The sequence below is a fragment of the Corvus hawaiiensis genome, chromosome 18, assembly GCF_020740725.1.
Source record: "Corvus hawaiiensis isolate bCorHaw1 chromosome 18, bCorHaw1.pri.cur, whole genome shotgun sequence".
Lineage (NCBI taxonomy): Eukaryota > Metazoa > Chordata > Aves > Passeriformes > Corvidae > Corvus > Corvus hawaiiensis.
Genome location: NC_063230.1, coordinates 9790310 through 9814028, shown reverse-complemented (window position 1 = coordinate 9814028; position 23719 = coordinate 9790310). Strand labels below are relative to the sequence as shown.

The 23719-nt window shown below is 40.4% G+C and overlaps 1 protein-coding gene across 2 annotated transcripts in view; it reads right to left on the bottom strand.

Moving 5' to 3' along the window:
• The window catches only part of KREMEN1 (kringle containing transmembrane protein 1), a 31531-nt gene extending 7949 nt beyond the window's left edge, over window positions 1-23582 (bottom strand). Inside the window, exons 1-8 of one of the 2 annotated variants that reach the window (XM_048323247.1) lie at window positions 22650-23582; window positions 12374-12536; window positions 9393-9484; window positions 4628-4752; window positions 4033-4186; window positions 2251-2583; window positions 1491-1649; window positions 524-608 (exon numbers count right to left, since the gene is read on the bottom strand). In XM_048323247.1, the coding sequence (XP_048179204.1) occupies window positions 524-608; window positions 1491-1649; window positions 2251-2583; window positions 4033-4186; window positions 4628-4752; window positions 9393-9484; window positions 12374-12536; window positions 22650-23175 (1637 nt within the window). In that variant the 5' untranslated portion in view covers window positions 23176-23582. Of the gene's footprint in view, window positions 1-523; window positions 609-1490; window positions 1650-2250; window positions 2584-4032; window positions 4187-4627; window positions 4753-9392; window positions 9485-12373; window positions 12537-22362 lie in introns of both variants that reach the window. The other variant, XM_048323248.1, reaches the window with a different exon arrangement.
• Window positions 23583-23719: the final 137 nt, after the last annotated feature.

Sequence of the window (23719 nt, the reverse complement as noted above, 5' to 3'; positions counted from 1 at the left end):
CAGTGACATTAGGCTAAGAGGGCTCTACAGACTGTAGTTGGTTTTGTTATTATAGTTGCTATTAATACAAATTAATTTCCTTGTAAATTGTTTGTGCTATGTAAATACAATATTCAGCATTTTGATTTGCTGATAATTCACCATCATTTCATTCAATGAGTGTCCATCTAGAGGACACAAAATTTATTTGGTATGAGTGTAGAGGTCTTCATTTTTTCCCTGCAAAGTATTATCATAATTTGACCTCACCAAATCTGGATGTCTGATAACATTTTCCTCTTTCCTTCTTCTTCCTAAAGTACAAATCTTGTCAAATCAAGAGTAGAAGAGATATTCTAGCAGCAGATGCTATCCTAACTGACTGGAAAGTTAACAAATGTGCTTATTTAGGATCTTTTATGAGGATACAAATATGTAATAACTGACTTGGTTTTGAATACAGCCAGTTGGACTATCAGGAGGCCCAGGTTTGGTTCAGAGCTGAGATCTTGGTTCTCTGTGGTTGGTTTTGCTCCACACTCACCTCATGGTAATGTGCAGAAGTATCTTTGCTATTATGGCTGTAACACTTAGGATGAGCAGTGCTGTCAGACTATATATTGTCCACTCTGCAAAAGAGAAGAGGAGAAGCTCTCAGTACATTCATTTATTTACAGTTTTTACAGTAAGAATATTGCACAAAAGAAACAAACAGCCTCCTGATGCTTTATTCAGATCTGTAATTCGATCATGCTCTAAACCTACGAGTATTTTGTGCAGACTGGCAGAAACTGTACAACTTTTAGAACTGTTTTTTTCCCTTGCAGGACACCTCCCTAAAAAGACAGCTTCAGGACTGTGGCCATGTCCACAGTGGCATGGAGGCCCAGCTTCAATGATACATAGAAGCAGATGCCCAGGGTGGTTTAACAATAGGCGAGACTAACCGTGATATTCACCAAGAGTGCATTTCCAGCCTTCAATTATTTACAGCTCAGTAATTGCCTGAATTAAGTGATGTCCTGAAGGTGAGTTCTAGACACATGACAGTGCTCAGTGACACCTCCCCTGCACCCATTAACTTGTCTAGTCCTCTTTGTATTATTGATGAAGATTTTGTTAATTGGGCCAACAGGGATGCATCCAGCATTCAAGCTATTCTAGACTCCACAAAAGTTTGCTCTTTTTTCAGCAACTTGTGCCCTTCTGTGGTATGCAGTGGTCACTGAAGCTGATTTCAGTAAGGAGGCTGCTCTGACTTACATTTTTTGATGTACTTTCATTCTCAAGAACTCACCATCCTCACACTATTTCTGACTTAGGCTGACAGGTGTTTTGAAATGTAATGAGAGAATCCCAGTCAGTGCTAATTAGACTACATGAAAATTCATCTGCTAGTAAGATGCACAGTGGATCTGCTAATGTGGAGAAGGCAGCAAAGGAAATAGTGACTCCAGATTTTCCTTTGGCAAATTGTTTTTTCCTGTTTCCACATTTTATTGTATCATTACCAGGCATGGAGCTAGTTGGATGGCTTGGGCTGGTTGTGATGACATAGAGTATCTTTGATGACCGGGCTGCATTGATGCTGAGATTTGCTTGTTCATTTATCCTCTCTGAAAGGGTGTGATTCACTGGGATCTTGTTTTGATGCACATTGTCCTTCACAGCTGAAAACATGAGAGTATGATTACAGTAACAATTTCTTAGCAGGTCTAATTGGACTTTTTTTTGTGCTTGTAAACAGACATGCTGCTCTCTGGTTTACTTAAGAGAACTCAAATAATCAAATTATATATGATTCCAGGAAAAGCCTGTACTTCACCAGGTTGGGGTCCTCAGAATTTTTCTGGAAGCTGATTGTTCATCATAACAGTAGGTACAACTCAAGGACCAGAACATTTTCTCTTGATGACTTTAGATTGGAGAGGAATAGACGGTTGGAAGCAGCCAAGATGAACCAACATGCAGATGGATTACTGGTTTTCTGTTTTGTTTCCCTTTGTCATTTTCCAATCTGTTTTAACAGGAAGGTATAGAACTGAATTTTTGAAAATCTGTATTTTGCTGTTTATGGCGTAGCTGACTGGAGCGTTCTAAACTGAGGGAAATTTTGGCAAAGCTTTCACCCACTGAGTAGTGGCAACAAGAGAAATGAAACACCTGTTAGATCAGAGCTAAAATATTTGCTCTTTAGTTGCCACTTCAGAAATCTCCAGTGTAAACTAAGTGCTTCACTGAAAGGTAGAATCAGCAAAGGTAGCCTCTTACCTCTATATCTGATAGCAAATCCCTGGGCTTGATTGATGTCATCTGAGAAAAAGTACAAAATGACAAAATCCAAAGAGATGTTAAAGGTGTGGGGAGGCCGGTTCTTGCCATTAAAACGAGCTAGAACATGATAGGTGTAACCATCCAGCAATTCCACCATATCTGTAGCATCTTTGATTTCAAAAAGGACAAAGCTGAAGTGAATTTGAGATGCTCCTGGAACTTGTATGGTCCAATAACAGACTTTGCCTGTGCCATATGTGTCAGGAAAATCTGGAGAATAGATCACAGCTGTAGCAGAAGTGTAATTCCCTCCACAGGCACCAATAAGGGCTGTGAAAACAAGAGGAAAGGGAGAAAAACGGAAAGAAAGAAAAAAAAAAAGAGGCAATACATTAGTTTTGCAAAGTTTTAGCACCCTGTAGATTCTAATACTTAAATGTGACTTAAAGGTACAGACTTGCTAGGCCAGCAGGATGCATTGTCTCTGCAGCTGCTCTTTCCCTCCCACAGCACTGGGAGCACAGCCTTTGATGCCTTTGCTTGGAATACTCTCCTTATGCCTCATTACTCTGACACCTATGCATCCATCTTGCACACTGCAGCTATCCCTTGTCCTTGTGTGTAACCATGTCCCCTTTTGTGCATCCCTGCAGAAATGGGATCAAAGATAAATCACTGATTCAGGGTCTTCTGCTCCATCCCTGTAAGGCAGGCAGGCAGGCAAGTGGATTAGTGACCATTAACTCTCACTGCTTAATTACTGACATTCCTTCACAGCTGTATGAAATTGAAAAAACAAATCTTCACAGAGCAGGTGAAGTTGAAAGGAACCCTGAAGATTGTCTAGTGAAATCCCTCTTCTGAAAGTAGGAGACAGTATCTGTTGTGTTTTGAATCTCCAAGGATGGAGACTCTTCAGCCTCTCTGGGCAATCTCTTCCAGTGTCACCCTCACCATAAAAAAAAAAAAAATTCTGTATGTTTAAATGGATTTTCCTGTATTTGTTTGTGCCTGTTGCCTCTTGTCTGTTCACTAGGTAGCACTGAGAAGAGGATGGCTTCATTTTTACACTCTCCCATCAATCAGCTTTACAAACTGAAAAGGTTCCTCCCTAGACCTTCTTTTATCAAGGCTAAACAATCCAAGATCTCTCAGTCTCTCCTGTAATACCTTAGTCACCTCTGTGGCCATATAGATGTGCTTTCCAAGCATCCTGTCTTTTGATCTTGCCCAAGTAATATTTGACCTTACCTTCGCTAAGTAACTTGAAAAAGATACTTTTACAAAGTCTGAAGAAAAGATTTGTTGCTACTTTTTGTGTAAGAAACAATTTACATGCAAGTGAATTGTTGTATTCCTTGGTAACTGTCCAGATTCCCAGTGCAAACTTAAATACAGTGAATCCAGAGAGCCACTCAAATGCCACCAACTGACAATGCATATCCAGACATGCACATACAGTTTTTTACTCTCTAGTAAGATCAATTCTTAGGGAGTCTTTCTGTGAGATGCTGCTTCTGATAGCTGACTTAGTACCACTTGTGAGGAAAGTGAGAGAACCTCTGGAGCACGAGCAAGCGTCATTTCTTGGAAGAGCTATTTCACATTATTAATGGATGAGAATTTAATGCAGAAATGGAAAGCAGCTTTATTTTATACTGAATTGAGGTGTTTTGCTGTTTTGTGTGCAGCAGTTCTCATTGTTTTTGAGTCTTCCCTAATTTGCTGAACATGTGAGGCCTCTCCTTTGGGAAAAACTGAGCCTGCTTCAATACTTACTGTCAAAAAGAATGACTCTGCCATCCCCACCGCAAGGCTGAGTATGGTCTCCAAAGCAAACACTGTTGCATTCCGTACTGGCTGCCTCCCCGTATCTCCAGTAGTCAGGATTATTTCCACAAAAACAAGCATAACCTGATTCCATGCCTGCAAACTTTGACAACAAAGATGCATAAGGAAGGGAGGAATAGTATTTGAAGGAGTGACAGCGAGAGGTTGTTTGAGCAAGAAAGCTGGCAGAAGATTACGTGTGTTTTGGAGAAGTATGGTTAGTCAGAGGAACCACCACAGGCTATTTTTGTTTGGGCTGTTAGGATGCTACTTAAGACTAGGGAGAAAGATGGAATGGAGGGCACCCTGACACTCACAACTGCAGTAAGCAACCGTATTTTCTCCTGGCATTATTCATTAGTCATTTGTCCAGATTCCTCTGGATGCAGAGACAAGGCTGGATCTCTCGGAGTGGAAGTGCAACCTTAGCCCTCCCAAAGGTTAAAAAAAAAGTGGGGAAGAGGAGAAATATGATAGAGAGCTTTAGGCATGTTGCCATTTTTGTCTTTGAAAACATTTTGTAAAGGTACATCAAAGAAATCACCTTAAATTGTTGGCTTCGGCAGGAGCTGATGCATGTTTGGATCGTCAGTTTATTGGAGGTCTCGCTGGTGCCAGTCAAAGGTGGTGGCTCTCCATGGTCCTTGTAACACCCCAGATTTCCTGGCACTGGCAAGAGTAACACACAACAGTCATTCTAAAGGTGTGCCTGTAAACATCCAAGACACAGGCCCTTTATGCACTACCTGATTACTAAGCAGCTCTCTCTATGTTCTGGTCTGGATTTTGCAGTATGGGAAGCGTTACTCTTTGTTATTCATTCTCTGTATGATTCTTGTCAGATTTTCCAAACACACCCAGGGATGGGTGATGGGGCAAAAGAGTATTGTATGTTCTCAGCAATATTCCTGTAAGACTCTCTAGCTGCTTTCAGTAAGCTGCAGTAAAATAAGTGAGATAAATACCTTGTTCATTTCTCCAGACAGAGGCAATTAAAAAACCCCAAGGCATTAAGTGGGTTCAGGGGGGATTGGTTGGTTTTTTTTTTTTTACTATTGGCATGCATATTCTGAAAATGTAAATTAAACAATGTGATTTCTGATCTTCCACACAATGACATTCTGGAAGTTTTCAAACCAGGATATTCGAAGAAGGGAACCTAAACTGTTTTAGGATGGAGTTTGGCAAGTTTTATGGGAGGGACTATATACTTACATAAGGGAATTTCCTAATATTTAAAACTTGAATTCTGACATGAATCTGAAGTATCTTACAAAGAGATTAAAAATGAGCAGTATTACTTTCACACCCCCCCCAATCTATTTACATTAACATGATGTTTCAAGGCTCCTTGGTCACTATGGGAGATCAGAGTTTTCCCCCTTCAGTGCATAATTTGTCCTCTGCTTTGTTTTTTTTTTGGTTTTGCACTTTTCTTCAAAGCACTGGAATTTAGCCATGACCACCCCATGGAGAGGATGTGGAGTACAATACAGTGCTGTGGTAATGGCATAAAATTATCCCTTGGCCACTTGTCATATCTGCTCACATACTTGAAATTAAATCTGTTACTAGCTCTATGTTAAGATAAGTTTTATCCCTGTGCTAGATTGACAAGGATTCTTTTTGTCCACCTAACTGCCACAGCTCTGTATGACATGATGTGGTCAGAGACCTGTATGAGTGTTTTATTTATGCAGTCATTGGTTATTACAGTACTCAGTAAACTTATTATAAATAATGACATAACGTTGCTTCAAATATTGTTCATAAATTAATTTTGTTTTCTAAGAATACAATTTCAATTATAAATACTTGCATGGAGTTATGGCTTTGATATGCCCTGCAGCAACATTCATGTAAGTACTGAGACTTCAAGTTACAGCCTGATTTAACATACCTTTGGAAATCCCCATTTGCAGCCCCACCCCAGCTGAGTACAGCTGGGCAGATAACTCTGAGAGAGCTCATTCTTTTTTGTATTGTGCATGATTTCGCTGCCCTGAAAAAGCTTCCTACTTATCCAACCTAGCTCATTTTCCTAAGAGACCTGGGATTTTGATTTTTTTTTTTTAAAGGAGCTTTATTAGTGAGACCTTTCAACCTTGGCTCCAGAGGATTAGTACTTCAGTATGTTCTATGCTAAGAAACCTGACTGAGTAATTTGAAAACTTCTTTAATTTTGTAACTAAATCAAGCGTACATCCTAAGACTAATTAGTCTCTTTGGTGTCCCAGCAATATTTTAACCTTCTTTGCTCTTAATATTTAGCCTGCTAAGGAAACTTGGCAAAAAACGAGGTAGTCAATGTTCTGCAATTACTGTTCATGCTCACCAGTGATGTTTTACACTTTCTTCACCCATTTGTATCTATTTGTCCTCTTGGCTTAAAAGGTCATCTCTTTTGCACAAGCATATTATTTTTCTTTTAAGCAGCATCTGACTAAATGAGGGCCTGGCAAACACCATAGCTTCCGCATTTTACACGTTAAGGCACATATTAAATGTATTAAAATATGGAATTAATCATTTTGAGCTCAAAACCATGTTCCAGCTATGCTCATCTAGCTGTCTTTGAAGAGCCTCCTAGCCTTTTGCAATGGCAGTATGCACAAATTGTTTGAGCTGTCCTTGTTCCTCTGTTCCATACAGCTCTGTGTAACTTACCTAGCCCTGCCATTTAACACTTCATCGATATTTCAGTCAAATTTACTACATTACACACATGCACACTGGAAATACGATTCCAGTAATGAAATCTGTTTATGGGGAGAGAGTCATGTGAGTCATAAACATGAAGATGTAATTAAGTGGTATAGCAAGCCTTTCTTTCTTTCACATTTTGGGAGTGTAAGTTGTTACTTCCTTTGAACTTCAACCTAAACTCATTAACAGGGAGACCAAAAAAGTCAGGAATCGCTGCAACATTGCAAACAAACCATCTGAAGCATTCAGTTCTGAATCCTCCATGTGAGACACACATGTTCTCTCAGGACTCGGAGCTGCTGTTTTGCCTTTTATTTTGTTTATGTCCATTCCAGTCTGCTTGGCAGACACTAAGAAGAAGAGAGGAAGAAAAGGGAAGACTAAGCTCCTCCTGGAGTAACTACCACTGTCTTCTGTGATTCTGCTCACACACCTTCATCTAACACTGCTAAATTCTGTCCAGCCTGTTTACATAGGCAGAATGTCAGAACACATTTCTGACTGAAGCATGTAGTGTTATGTATAAACATTAGGGAATGAGACACATGATACAATCATGTCAATTCATCACCATAATGAAAAATCCTTAACTGTAGATTCTTAATTATTGTTACGATGAATCATTGCATGCAAATCTCTCTAGGCAATCAAGATGCTGCATGTTCTTGGCATTGCCATGGTATTATGTGGGCATAGTTAATAGGTAACTTATGCTCCAGATACTTTTCTAGCAGTAAATATCATTAAGGAAAAGAAGCTTATTTAGGAAATTTTTTCTCTGAAAATTTTCAAGTAGGATTTTTTTACACAATTGCTTTCTTGTTCCATCACGAAACTCAAGTTTTTTATTGTGCACTTCACAAGATAGTTTTGATGGTCTTATGACTTAGCATCATGCTTACTGAAAACAGAAAGTCTGGTGAAGAATAAAAGATTTTTTTACTTACAGAGTTTCATAAACCATGAGGTTTGTATTAAGATTTGGATGGGCTTGCAATGTACAGTTTGCTCTAAATTGCTGCAATTCCTTTTTCTAGTATCAAGTTTCAGTGCAATGCTTGAAGCAGCTGCTACTGGTCAAAAGGACATTTTGTAAATGTAAGTCTGGATTATCTGTGCAAGTAAGTGTCCAAGTTTAAATCCTCTGCTCCCCACCACAGAGAAAACGAGCAAGGCTGGTTTTAAAAGGATCCTTTGTGTAGAACAAATGGAGTGGAGAGAATTTGCCTTTCAGCTTTTTTCCTGGTGCCATATCCAGATAATTTGTTAACATCTGTGGTCTTTATAAAGAAAATGCAAATTCTTTCATTTTAGACCAAGTTAAATTTCTTAATTAGGAGGGTCAGGTTTCTTAAATCGTGCCTGGTATATCAGAAAACTAAGAGTAAGATGTCCTCTGAACAATGAATATCAGAGTGTTGAATGATTTTGTGTTCATTAAATTAGACCTCTTAATCTGTATTTAAGTCTAGGTAAAAGGCATCTGTCTTACGGTCACGCTTATGTATTTGTTTGCCTAGCTTGAACATGGGAATCACATTCAAAAAAAAACCACCAAGCAACAAAACTTTGAACAAAGTAAAAAAAAAAAAATCACTTTAGATCCATTTTTATTGTCTGGTTTGGTTTTCTTAACTTCAAGTAAGAAATATACTTCTTCCAATAGAATGTGTGCCTATGCATGGACACCTGCTCTGGTGCTTAGCAGTGAAGACCTAAGTTATGCCTTAGAAACAGAGGGTAATTGCACAGAAGAAGTTAGGAAAGCAAGTGAAGACATTAATGATTAGACTTACTAAAATGTGTAGCTACAGTTGCTTGTTAGCATGCAAAACTAGAATTTCTTAATATTTAGGTGTACTTTAAAGAATGTGATTCGGGAAAGAAAATTTTGGAACATACTGACACAAATCATGACATTGTGGACACAGTAAAAAATAGAATACATTAAAAGTATTAAATTCTGGAAAGAAGCTTCATGTGAGTAGCTTGTGAATTATGTGATTTTAAAAAAATCAGTCCAGGTTGTGGTTTCACAGCAATGCTAAGTATCTGCACCTGCCAGAGACAGAATTCTAGCCCAGAGTTCCCATATACCACAGAGACACCTCTTCCCTATGTCCTCTCATATTGTCTTTTGTTTCCTCCAAGCAATTCTCTGTATGATGCACTATATACACTAAACTAATGTAATTCATTTTACGAGCTAATTGCAATGGATGGACATGTTTATACCTCATAAAAACGTTCCTTTTCTTTTTTGTCCTCTAGATTTAAATAAATTAATGATATATCTCTATGGATTCAAAGAACTAGCAGTACTTCCTAAGTTTTGTGTGATTCCCTGTCACACAGTATGATTTGTAAATAATATAATCCAGTAATTCTGAGGTAAGATGAAAAGGATAGCAGTGGAGGACCAATTCAGTAAGCTTGTCATTAGCTCTAAAAAACCTGTGTAAAATATAGCTTAGTCTGCAACTGAAAATAAGCTGTTTTGCCTTATCCTGGCTTCTGTTTGGAAATCACTATCCACTGTTGTATAACTGCCAATCTCTGTTCAACTGAGACACAGGCCTAAAAAAATTGCATGGTGCTCTTACTTCGGCAGGATGGAATCTCACAGTATTTCCAATATATTCCATCTTCATGTTCTGCAATATAGCACCATGGGCTGACATCCCCATCAGGGTTTCTGAAAGAGAAAATCAGTGAGCAAAATTCAATCTTTTTTCAAAAACCACACAAAAAAAATCAATCTTATAAACCTTCAACAGCATCACTATTTTTGCTCTAATACCTCCCATTGACTATTTACCAAGAAAAAGGCAAAGTTTTGTGTTATCAGGAAGTTCAGATAGCTTTGGTTATGACACTATTCATCAAGCATAAGATGCTAGTACTGTCTAAAATGTAGCTTTTTTTTATTCTAAGTTTAAAAGGTGCAGAGCTATTTCTGGTCAGTATTGACAGGGAGGAAGATTTTCTGTCCCACATCCTGTGTACGGGTTCCATAGACTCATAAACTCAATTTTTTGCCTTGGTACAAAATAGTCCAGACTCCAACTTTCTGTTATATGTGGTGATAAAAACAGTGAGCTGATAAAGTCTTCTGGGAAAGAGTTATTTTCTTTCCCTTCAATAAAACTGACTAAATCCATTCCAGTGATTTCTCTATATTGATGGTTAATTCCTTATGTGTCCATGATAATGATGATCACTATTTTTATAGTTATTTGCTGTTGAACAGCATCACTTAAAAATGCACACCTAATTAGTCATTAAGTTATTTAAAGATTTTTCTGTGTACACTTTGAAAAGCTATTCATGTTGTAAAGATCTATTTAAGAGAATAAATTGTTCGATTGGACAGTCAGGGTGAAATATGACCTTTTCTTTTAACTAGGACCAGTTACAATCTTTTTATCACATACTTTGGCATGAATTCTATTAATGACACAGCCCTACTGAAGTGTCAGTTCAGCTGCATGTTGTCATTTACACGTATTAACAACTCTTTTGTGGGAGATCCAATTTTAGAAATTCTGTGGATGGTTTTTTGGTCAAATAACAGACTGCTGAAAATAACTGGTGAGTTGAGTTCAGTTTAGATTACTAAAATGTTGCTAGTTAGGTTTTCAGACAGATTAGTAGAGGTAGTGGACAGTGAAAGTCTAAGACTAGCTATGCTAGGAATTTAGGTGTAATGCAAGAGCTTCCAGTAGCTAAAAAAAGTAGAAGACTAAAACCAAGTAAAGCTTGTACTTGAACTAACCCATTTTCCCTTGTTTCCAGAGTTACAGGAATTTTTGCGTTTACATCTTCATGACAGAAACCGTATGTCTGGAATTGAATCATGATAATGGCACTCTACACATAAATGCCTTAAAAATGCGAGGAAATTGTAGAGAAACACGATGAATGTCTTCAGGAATCTTTGTCTTGAACCTCAGAAGCACACACAGTTAGAAAACAACTCTCTGTCTTTCAGAATCTCCAAAAATTTCAGTCTTCATAATTTTGTTATGGTTGAAATGAGTGGAACGTTATGAGGCATTTCCATCGTAACAGGGTGTCTTGAAGTAAACAAAGTATTCCAAGTAAGGACCACCCATGGAGAGGTAGCATGCTTCTGATTAATACTTCAAGTGTAAAATTAGATTATTCAAATGCTGTTCCTAAAATCAAATCTCAAAGCAATGTATTATGCCTTAAAAAAGCCTTGTGAGGTATGTGCTGCCTGAGAGAAGGGAAGATCAAGTTGTCCATTGTCATCAAACAGATGAATGTCAGAGAAAGAGCTAAAACAGCTGTATCACAGGCCTCGACAACATTTGCATGCTAAAGATATACTCTGGCACTGTTAGTCACTTTCCAAGCTTTCTTTCAAGAGAATGTGAAGTTAAAAGTCATCCATTACTTAGGACTGTCATTCCATACACCTGTCAGAATATTCCTAGGCCAAGTGATACAGCGTAAGGAAGAAAATGCCTAACCTTCCAGTCAAACTCAGCCTCAACGAGGATAATCCAACACCTAGCAGAATGAGGTAAAAAAGCTCTATTTGGTAATCAAGTAATTTCTCATGTTTACATATCAGATTACAGGTTTCTTGCTCCTTGTAACACCAAGTTCTCATTTGCTAGGTAAAGCAAGTCTCAAGTGTTTTTTGAGTATCTGGATAAACATTCAGTTTTTTATACGTTTTTGCACAGCTTGAACACATTTTGCTTTATACTAACCAAAATATTAGCCGAAATGACTTCCAAAAGTAAGATCCTGTATATACAGTCTGTCTAAAATATTGCCACACAGCAACAATCAAAATTACATTCTTAATTCTGCTATTTGTATCAGAGAGAATTCAGTGGCCACTGTATTTTAAATAGCTCTGTATCAGTATGCCTACTGAGACACGGAGCTGAAAAAAAGCCTGCAGAGCCCAGACATCTCTGAACTTAAGTTCTGATTTGGCTCCTAAATTGTGAAGTTCTTATTTAAGTTTTGTTCTGAGTTCTATCCATAGTTATAGAGGACTTCTCTAGAAGGCAAGGAAACAGAAGTGCATCTGCTGTGGTTTAATCTGGTATTGTAACCCCTGACAGATGAGCTTCTGAATTCAAATAACTACTCTAACTCACTTAGAATTTTTAGTGACTACAGAACTTTCATTAGAACAAAACTTGGAAACAGAGTGTGTAACAGAACCAGGCTTGTGTGGGAGGATAAAAATCATAAAGAGACTCCTCCAGACACTTGCTGCACTGCTGTACTTCTGATTTGGATCATTTTTTTATCTCCACCTTTTCATTTAAGTAATCTATAGTCTTTCTCTGTCATGCCAACTTCCAGATTGGACATATTATAAGGGACAGTGCTGAAAAAGTGTGGGAGCTGGGTTGAAAAAGTTATTCTACTAATGGTGCTCATAGATCCAGGGTACTAATTCCAGGATAAACCAAAAAGCGTTAGACACAGTTCTGACATTCTTCACTGCATGACAGGAGGTTTCATGATTTTCTTCCAACTGCTTAAAGTAACACTGAGTATACAGGCAATGTTAAAGCAATGTGGTATTTCTTACCTGCAGTAGTTATGCTCTCCAAGCCCTCCCTCCCCATTGGGATATTTCACAGTATTATAAGGATGCTCAAAGGTCTCATTCCAAAAAAGACAAGGTTTCCCTGCATATTGGGAGGTCTGGTTCTGAGTGCCACGATAGTCGGCCCCGTTTGCTGTATAGCATTCTGGGAAGAAAGAGAAATGAAAAAAAGAAAGAGTATATGTAGGTTTAGTGTTTGTTCTTCCCTCACCCTCTACCCCATCTCCAATAGACCATGTTCCCTGCATTGTTTAGGCAGCTAAAGATGCTGGCTAGGATTTAAGATTTCTCTCAGTCAAACCTCTATTCAAGAGATTATGATGTCATTACTTTAATAAACAATGTATGAGACAGGTCTGAAGAGAGGTTTACACAATTAACATGCATTTTCTGAATAAGCATAATACTTTTTTTACTGTTTTTCCTATGTTTTACTCATTAGCACAACTCTGTAACTTGTTAATTTTCCAAAAATGAAATTATATGATATTACCAGTCTGCTACTTATCAGCATATTAAACAAAATCTCATGCTACTTCAGCTAAAGTTCTGACTTGATAAAGTGAAAGACTTCATAGGCACAGATCTTACCAACATTTACATTCTGATTTAGAAAAATTCTTAGGGATTGAATTGCCTTAGAAAGGGACCTCCTTCAGTAGAGTATAGTCATGATTTGCTACTAAAGCATTTATGCTTTCAAATTAAAAAGTCTGTATCAGTATTCTTCTGCCTCACTCACATTTTATCCCACTTATGTTTGTTTTCTTAGCTTCCTAATACTCAGCAAGTTAGAAATCAAAGTAGAGAATGATTTCTCTAGTTACTAAATACATTAGTCCCTTCTCTGCTGAACTACAAATTTCATGCTGCCTGGTTTTGCTGGGTCTTGTTAATCATAGAATCATAGAATGGTCTGGGCTGAAAGGGACCTGAAGGATCATCTGGTTCCGACCGCCCTGCCATGGGCATGGACACGTTCACTGGACATCTTCTGATCAAATAAATATTCAAATGCATGAACAATTTTCCTTTTGCTGAAATTGCAAAACAGTTTTGATTAAATTATGCAATGTGAGTGTGACAAAGCATGGGAACATGTTGCCCAGCAAGGCTGTAGAATCTCCATCCTTGGAGATATTCAAAAGCCACCTGGGCACGGTTCTGGACAACCTGCTTTAGGTGACCGTGCCTGAGCACAGCAGTTGGACAAGATGACCTCCAGAGGTCACTTTGATCTCAACCATTCTGTGATTATCTTCCAGAAACAGTCATTATAATTAGTGTACCATAAATAAGTCCATCCTGTTTATAATTGATACTTGCTAACATTTATCATCCTTGCATTTATTTAAGAATAGGGTTAAAATATAACAGTCTGTGACAGAATTAAACTCGCTGTGTTACGCTGCTGTAAACATTTATTTGTACTGGACAGCGTTACTGAGGAAATTCACAAATGCTTTCTGCTAACTACAGGCTGTGAAACCTCCTGTTTCATCTGATAGCATTCTCTGTAGAAACCATGTTAGAGCTGCAGAGACGTTCTACTGCCCTGAGGGAGTGGGAGAGTGCTCTGAAGTATGTGCTGATCTCAGGTGTCCCTCATGAGATCTACCTTACAAAACAAGTCTAGAAAGACCTGTGTGGCTGCAGCTGGAAGAGGAAAAAAAAAAACCCACCCACATCTTAATCCTGATATTCAGAGTACACCGTTTTTGTATTTAGAACTACTGTAGAAGAAGGAAAAATGTATTATTAAAGCCATGCCTCTGAAATTAGTTTAGTCTGGGCTCCCAAATATCAGAATGGTACAATTATAATAATTATTTCAGAGTTCTGTTACACAGCAGATGAAAGACAATGGTTTTGTGCTTTCACTGTGCATTTTCATGCCTAGGCAAGTTTGGATTTCTATTAAATGAAATTTTGTTGCTGAAGGCACACAGAAGAGGTGTCTGCACAGCCACTAATGTATTCTGCTATCATCCCTGGACAGAAAGCTATATAATTTAACCAAAACAAGCTTCAGGTCAATACTCCTCCTTACTGTAATTTACCTGACTGCCTTAGCAATACAGATGGGCTGCATACATTTGCTTAAAAATGCAAATCTGAGTTTCCAGTATTCAGGCCACCACAGATATTTGTGTAAACATGAAAAAAAAACCACTTTAAGGTCACGACTGTGTTGCAACTTTCTTCAATACCTCTTTTGCTTTGCAGTTAACATAAAAGCTTTTGTAGGTTATAGCTGAAAATATAAGCTGATGAATTTAGCAGAAAAGGGAGAAAAATGTAATCAAAATAGATAAACAAAATAATATGCAGTATAAAGAATTTGTGAGAAGTGATAAACACATCCAGAAAAGATATCTACATTAGCTTTGTGCTACTACTTTTTTTTTTGCTTCTCACTCCTAAATGAGAAGCAATATATACTTCTATCTACTCAGAAATGCAAGGAATGCTACAATACCTGAATTTAGTCTGGCACACAAACTAAACTGAAGTTAACTTCAGTCCATTTTAGGATCAGCTAAGACTGGCCCATGCTTTAACTTGCAGTAGCAACTGACTTACATTTTCATGTCAGCTTTTTTTAACTGATTTTCTTCAAACTTCACTGCACTTTAAGAACAAAAGGAAGAGTCAGATGTCTCTTCATTCCTCTTAGCTGCAGCTTTTTGCTCCCAAGACAATAGGTAGCTGTATCACTGCCTCCTGTGTTCCTTTACACTATCAAGAGATTTGGTGGAAATGTGCCAGCTGAGTTGTAACAAAGCTCCCCTGGCTTAGATGTGGATGTGGAAAGGGGAGGCAGTGAGATACCAAGCAAAATCATTGATTATCCCTGAAACACTGAAGTGAAAACTTTTAAGTCATGGAATTTAGCAGCTGTTATCAAATGAAATACAAAACCTTTTGTGCTACAGGGAATGTGGATTTTGTTAAGGATTAGTAATAGTTTTGCCATAGCATGGGAGTGCAATCTTTTCAAATAAATATTGGCATTTTATAAAATCAGGTCAGTTGTCCTTGCTACGCTCCCTCCTGGCTTCTTGTGCACCTGCTCACTGGCTAAGCATGGGAAACTGAGAAGTCCTTGATTTAGAGTAAGCCCTACTTGGCAACAACTAAAAAATCAGTGTGTTATCAACATTATTCTCACACTAAATACAAAACACAGCACTGTACCAGGTACTAAGAAGAAAATTATACCAGCTGAAACCAGGACGCAACCCTACAGTCTTTGACCTTGAACAGTCAGCGCTGGGATCTGCTGAGATATATTTTGTACAGTTTTCTGTAAAATTCCTAGCAGCATAGTTACAGATGTCAGCATATTCAGTATCTTGGCAGTAAACAACTCAATTCTTCCGTTTATCACAGGCAGTGATTTCATCATATTTTGCTGCATGACAGCCAAGACACTACCTTAGTGATTTCACCATTAAATTAATACTCCCAATGTGCTGAAGGTGCATGTTTCATCTGCAGAAAGGCCACTGTCCTCTCTATTTTAAATGCAAGTCCTAAGAGATTCTGGAGAACAGGAGGTTAGAACTTCCACCCTACTTTTCATCTTACACCACTAGTGCAATAATTCTGTGAAAAGACGAGCTTAAAAAAAAGGTCACCTAGATTTGTCTGCACAAAACTAATTCATATTGAGGTCACCTAAATTAAACAGTCAGAACAGACTGGACTGAACACTATCGGTAAAACTCTTTGGTTTACTCAAATCACCTGATTTCTCTTTGGTAGCTTACGTAGAAGGGAGGGGGAAAAGAGTAAATCAACCAGCAACAACCACCTCCCTACGTTGTGGCACCCACTGGATCCAACTGCCTTGTGCTGACTGATACTTCTACGATACTTTAGGCTATGAAGCCCTTCACTTGGAGTGTAAAATCAGAACAGTGACTCAAGAAAATTAATACCAGTTCTATGAATTTCAGCAAGCCTTATTCCTTAAAGTTTTGTAAGACTATGGTAAACTATGACAGAACTCACACTGTATCCAGGTCCTCTCCCAGTGGCAAAGACAGCAAGGGAAGAACAGACACCTTGTGGACACTACAGCTGACAGCCTCCAAAAAGGCATCAGGATGCCACTGTGCTTGGCAGATGTGCCACGTGGTTTTTGTTCATGCACGCAAGGCTCAAACTATCCTGTCAGCCATAAACCTCTATTAAAACACTGGGGTTTCAGAGAGAACATGAAGAAAGAAAGCTGTGACCACTCATATCTACAAGTGTGTGACCTCATAGTTCTAAGATCTTAGTCAGCTGGGTTTCAGACATAGTCTGATGTAGAGGCTTATGTCAAATCTGTGATTAGAATCAGTGTCCATGATGATTTCACTCAATTAACTGCTTAATGACCCTGCTGCTTCTACTGTTTCACGGGGATATCTGTAAACAGAATTAACCAGAGATAATTAATCAGAGAACCTTTGCAGTGGTTCTAGTACGAAAGGTTCCAACAGGTGCTGTTCAGGCTAATGTTTATGAGCCTTCGTGAGAAAACATGGACAGCAGTTTGTTGTCAGGGCTGCTTTGTTTTCAACACATCAGGTGCCATGGTTGATGAAAAGTAACTTTTCAAAATGAATGCTGAGACTACATAAGTATGTATTGAGTGACAACTGCCAGAACAAAAAAGCAGAAAACAAGACTAGGGATGTTGTCCCCTATAAGCGAATACTCAGTGTGTGATACAGGTTCACAATTAGTTTTATTAGAGCCAGATCAACATTTGGAAGATCAAACAGCAGCTGTTGTAGGAATTCTTTCCATCTGTGTCGGTTTCTTCTTCAATGTAGGGACCTTACAGTGATCATTTTCCTTTGTTACTTTGGGACTGCATGGCTGCCTGCACTCCACATGGGCGCCACTTTAGGATCATTTGAAAAATTAAGGTAGTGCAGACTGTAATAGCCTGACTTTTTTACTTATGATAAATCACTGACATTTGAGTCTGCACTGGCTTCCAATGATTTTCTCAAAGACATCTATCTAGAGACACTACAAATTGCAGACTGAAGGGATGGAGGTTTCAGGGTGTTTTAAATGACTTAGAGGACTTTCCAAGTTTGAGGCCTGTACACAGCTTTTGAGACTGAAAATTCAGAATGACAAACTTCTTCCTATTCCACTGGAGAGAAAAAAAAAAAGAAACCACTTTGTTTGCTTAATGTTTTGGAAGCTACTTGGAGCATTGAGTAGTGTCCAGAGAGACTGACAACAATTATCAACCTGAAACTAGCCTACCCAAGCCAGAAATTATCCTACCACCTACTGCCCAACAAAAAGCAAGGTTTTCTTTTAAAGATCTGTAGATTAATGAAAGATAAATGAAAGTGGCTGCTATTTAAATCTTGGGTTTCATTACAGCAGTGTAATTAAATGTTCTGTAAGGTTGGACCAAAAATTAAAGGTTCCTTGAATTTACATGGTATAACCGCCTGCTCAGTTTTCATTTGTTTTTCCTACAGCCTTTTAGAAAAGTCAGGAAAATGCTTAAGCAGAATATAAGGGTATGAAACCAAGGGTGCCAGGTCCGATAATGACTCAGTGTGGGTTGCTTGATGCATGTGCTTGCACAGTATTCTAAGAATAGTTTTAAGTCATTTCCATTCTACCTAAACTGTTCTAGTTCTTGCTGGAGATTGTAATTTAAGCACTCCTCCTTAAATGAAAGCACTGTATCTAGGTGCAGATGGCAACAGTTACAGGCACTAACCAGATGCTGCAGTCTCTAATTTGATTGAAAGGGTATAATTAGACAGCAGAAACACTTCAATGAGAAAGTAACGCACAGAGGAAAGGACAGAAACCACTGAACTGATGCCAAGATACCCCGGCAGTAACAGAGGCAGGGGCCCACGGATGGAAGGGGCAAAACACCACATCACCTTCTTCAAATGAGAACATTTTTGTTTCCCTAGAGATGTGAATAGGGATTCTATTATCATAGGTTGCCACAGTTCTTCATGTGGGAACACTGATTAAAACCAGAAGAAGCTTCAGGAGATGAAAGACACAAATATGGCTTCTGTGGTCATTATTAAAAATATTTTTAGCATTGCAATGGTTTTCTTTGAAGATGCAGTTTTATCGACTGAACCAAAAGTTAATTTGCATACTATCATACGAGTGGGCAGGAAAAAAAATCTCATTCTGTATTATGTTATGATGCAAAATAAATGCTTTTGGGAAGTATAAGGCTGATTTAGATCTACCCAAGTAAAAAAGTAGTGTACTATTTTTACATTTCAATACTTTTCTATTCCAATTCATACTAATACAATACAAGCACTCATCAAAACTATCAGGCTTCTGTGCCTGTGCTGTGTAACAGTAAAACCCCCCCACAACAGAACAGTTGATACAAGCCAAAGAAAAGCCATCACAAAAGAATTATCTTTGTTCAAAATTGCAATTTTCAAAATTGCCAGAAAACAACTCCCCATTTGTTAAATCAGACAGTTATGTTTTGATGCGATGCTATGTGAGAGCACTTGGTTAGCTGATCATTCTTCCTTTACAATGCAGGGGAACTCCACATGCTTAAAATTTGTATCTTGCTCATTCTACATATCCATGCAAACGCACACTCAGACATATAATTTCTGAAAGTCCTCAAATGCAATCATTTTTGCTGGTCAGAATTAGAGACTTAATTAGCATTGGTCCAAGCCAGAGAGTAGCCACAGTGAATATTTGATTATATTTGATTTATGCCACCTGAGATTTGATCAAACCTTGACTGAACCATCTGTCTGTCTTGTAAAAATGTACATTCCTGGAAATGTACAGACATGCAGAGTTGATACTTGTGTTCCCTGGCAGTGTGTGAGCTGTCATATATGTGAACTTGCTACCCTTGTGAAATTCTGACTCTCATTGTCCAGCTAATCACTTTTCATTACTTTTTTTTTTTTTAAAATCTGACTGGCCAGACCTTTTCTGGAATATGTTGGAAGCAGGCAAGTTAGGTTATGAGCACAAGAGGCAGTTCCCATTATTTCTAAATCCTTTAAAGTATTCATTCTATCCCTTTTTTCTTTTTATTTGTACAATACAAACATGCTATATTAGCCAGAGTTTTGCAGCTGCTGGCTGGTCCTCAGCCACAAGATGCAAACACACTTGCTTGTCTTGTGATTCTTTATCACTGGAAGTAAGAATGTGTGATGTGGCCCCATAAGAATTTCTGTTCCTTAATACACCCATTTGTTTTCTTTCTTTGTGAAGTTTTAAAACTGTTGTTCCCTTGTCAAGTGTGGCAGACTGAATCCCTTTGGCAATTTTATCAGGATGCCCCATAGCCACTGTGTGGATGAAGGGAGTGGTCAATTGCACAACCATTATGGTGTGATATGACAAAACTGAAAATTTTGCAGCTGGCAGCATGTAATCCCTGCCTCCCTCCCACTTCTTTGGCTCCATCCTACTTAAATACATTCACATAACTCTGGATTTTGAGTTATGCTCTATGCATGTACAAGCATGATATGCTGAAATGTCTGACTATTTCATCCCCTATCTGCCTAGTTAGAAAGAAGAAAAAAAAAATTGCTTTTTCAAAAGTATTTCCATGACGCTTGCTTATGGCATATCAAGTAGAACTGCTTCTCTGAATCACCAAGGCACAGGCAGAATAAGATGATAAGAGATACAAGGTTTGTAAGAGAAGGCTGGAATAACAGCTCAGAGGAAAGACTCAGCTGGGAAAAAAAACAAGGACATGGTGACTCAGTATTGCTAAATGGAAAGAAAACAGAGAAAGGAAAAAGATTGATAATCATATACATTTCTGATGAGGCAATTAAATGAATGCTATAAATACAGAAACTAGAAATTATAACTTTTTGCACTGAGTATATAAAACAACATTTGTTCACCAAAACTAACATTTGCTGAAGGCATTTCCATTTCTTTGGCCTTGTAACACAAAACTCACCAAATTCAATCAGTCTTTTAATGGTAGGTAATCTATTCACAGATCTCTTACTTCTGATTCACTTGAGAAATTATGTATGGCTGAATGTTTGAATGCACAAATGTCAAGGTCTGAATGCAGAAATGTCAGTGTTTGAATTAACAGAAACTGTTAGACGTCACATGGTGAAGCAGAATCATTCTGTGAAAAGTAGCATAGTAGTATGTGCAAAAATGGTTAATTCACTTTCATTTCTGACAACTGGAGTAATTTTTCATATTGTAATTCCAGAAGTTTCTCTCCTATCTTAGCAAATGATGGTGACGCAGTCTTTATTTCGACTGCACTTCACAAAAAGCTTATTAAGACATACATTAGAAAAACAAAATAGGAATAGGCATTAAAAACATACCATATGACAAAATGCCTTCCAAAAACAGTAGTAATGTTTGTCATTTCACAATTCTGCTAGTTTCAAGTGCAACCTGACACAGCTGATGCCATTTAAATTCTGTGGCATTAAGGGTCAAGATGAAGATCCCGATGTATACCTTGTGCAGATTAGGAACTCTGCAGATCCTGTACATGCCATACAAAGAACAGGTTGTTGTTGAAATGCAGATTTGCACTGTTTCCAGGTTCTTTAGCAGAAGACACATAGGTGGCAGTACTTTCTAGATCCATTCTCCTTTGCTACACCTTCATTCAGGGGCAATATATATTTGTCTCTATAATCCACTCCCTTCTTCCCCTGCCCCAGCTGCTTGTGCTCAGGCATTTCTGTCCCCTTTAACAGCCAAACATTCACACTGGGCCACATCCTCCACTTGCTGTCACGCAGCCTCTCTGTGAGAGATACGGTTACACATGGAGTGTTCTTTCCACAGTTCTGCTCTGAAACCTTACAAGCAAACATTCTTCAACCTAAGCACAGCAAGGAGTATCCACTGTGTGCACCAAACACGTCCTAATGGTACTGGGAACAGACTGTTAGACATGGTCCCTCTCTAGGCAGCTCTCTAAATGCTTATCTGAAAATACTCTCAAGTTTTACTTCTGAGAAGTAAAGTCTGCCAGAACTTTTCCTTGTAAAAGGTTTTTTATTCCCTGAAAAAGTCTATGTAAGTCTTTTCCATATCTAATTAGGTACATCTACAAAAACTTGATGAGCAAGTATGTGTTCAAAAAGAAGTGGAGCAAATTCTACTTGGTAAGAAGTAACAGCAATTAAGAATACACAAAACGTATCCAAAAGGACCACACATCTGATGGCTGTGACACTGTGATCATCTGGAACTGCCACTTCAGACCTTGCAAAGTATGGCCAATGTTTACCAGAGGAGAACCATAGTACTTGAAATCATTAGTAACAACTAAAATGAGGACAAAAGCGTGCAGAGAAATTTTAAGTGAAAAATCACCTTAGGAAGTGAAGCTTCAGGCTTCCCAGACTCTTTGGCTGAACGAGAACCTAAATGGTCAGAGGAGTCCAGGCTTGGCTGAGAGCTGGAGCAGCCCACTGCGGCCAGGCAGGATGGCCACCCTTCAAGCTCTGGCTCTGCTGCCAGAGTTTTCTTTCCCAGTGACACAAACAATCGCACGCCCCTCTCCCTTTACAAGCCTCCATTCCACAGATCTAGCTATCGAACCACTTTTATAGAGAAACGTGCTGCTCTTCTTTCTCTTACATCATGCTTTCATACAGTTTCCGAGCTCCCAGTTCAGCAAGCACAGAGAGAGCCTCAAATGCCCACGAACTCCACGCAAAAACACCCGCAGCGTGTTTGCACGAGCAGCTTCGAGCCCGGCACCGCTCTGGCGAGCAGGAAGGGATGTCGTCGCGACCTCGAAGAGGCGCTGCCGGGCGGCAGAGCCCTTCCGCGGGAGGCTGCGCGCCAGCTGCGGCTCTGCGGAGCTCGGGGAGAGGCTGCCCGGCTCCCTCGCCGCTCAGCCCTGCGAGGAGCCCGAGGAGCAGCCCCAGACGCGCCCCCCTCCCGGCTCCCCGCGGAGCGTCACTCACCGGAGAGAACGGGCTCGCGGCAGCAGCTCAGCGCCAGCCCGGAGAAGGCCAGGACGGCGGCGAGGGCGGGAGGCTCCATAGGCAGCGGCCGCCGGGCCGCACCGCGCTCGCAGGCGGCAGCCCCGGCGCTCCGGGGGTGGCAGACGGCCGGGAAGAGCGCAAAGTGCGGGAAGCGGAGGCCCTACAGCATGTGTCCTGTAAGTGCGCCCCGGCGAGGTGCCGAGTGGCAGATGAGGGATCCTATTACCAGCCATGTGACAGGAAAGGATAGAGACCGACATCCCAACCTGCTGCAGCGCGGGACCGCAGAACTGCCGCTTCCACTTCTGACACCGACAGGTTCGGGCTGACGGCGTTCGCCCCGGGGCAGCGCTTCGGCCCCGCGGAGCCCTCCTCGCAGGCCGGGACGCCTCGCCACACACACACACACACATACACACACAAACACACACAAACACACACAAACTCCTCCATCGCAGCAGCGACCCACGTCTCGCTCTCGTCACTCCCCTCGTACCCAGTGTCCCGCTGCGGGCGCGGAAGAGGTCGGGCGAGAGCCCTCCAGCCCGGTGGCCTAGCGCGGCCGGCCGCTGCCCCTGCCCCGCGCACGCCCTCCGCCCGCTGGGTTCCCCTGGGGTGCCAGAGCCGATGGGAGTGCGCAGGTGCAGCTCGGCTCTCCCGTTCTGCCGCCGCGAAGGCACGGACGGACACGGCAGGGGAAGAGAACGCTGCGGACTTTCTGAGGGACGCGGGCATGAGCGGCTCCGCGGGCGGCGAGGTGCCAGCGCCGCACGGTGCGATTTGGGGCGTCATTCTGAAAGTGAAAAGGCACTTTCCAGTGACAGAAGTGACCGGGCGGTGCAGCCATGCCGAGGGAGCGCTGACAGAAAGCAGCGCGGGCGCTGAACCCCTCGTGTCCCCCGTAGGCCGCGTCCCGAGGCGGGCGGAGCTGCGGCCGCTGCCCCGGCCCCGGGTCGCAGGGACAGGCACGGAGACCGGCACGGAGACAGGCACAGAGGCACAGAGACAGGCACAGAGACACGGAGACAGGCACAAAGACAGGCACACAGCGCCCACCCTTCCCAGAGACCCGAGACATTCGCGGGCGGGCACGGACACGGGGACGTGAGGGACACCCCCGCACACACACACCCAGCGCGACAAACACAAACACAGCAGCCAGGAACACAAACACAGGCTCCGGAACCGAAAGAGAAGGAGCAGCGTTGCTTTCTGAGAACGCACGTGCAGAAAGATAGGGTTTCTGGTTTGTTTTGGTTTTGGTTGTGGGTTTGTTTGTTTTTTTTTCATCTACCTGAAGATGGACAAAGTGTCAAGGTGGTGATGTCAAGCTATT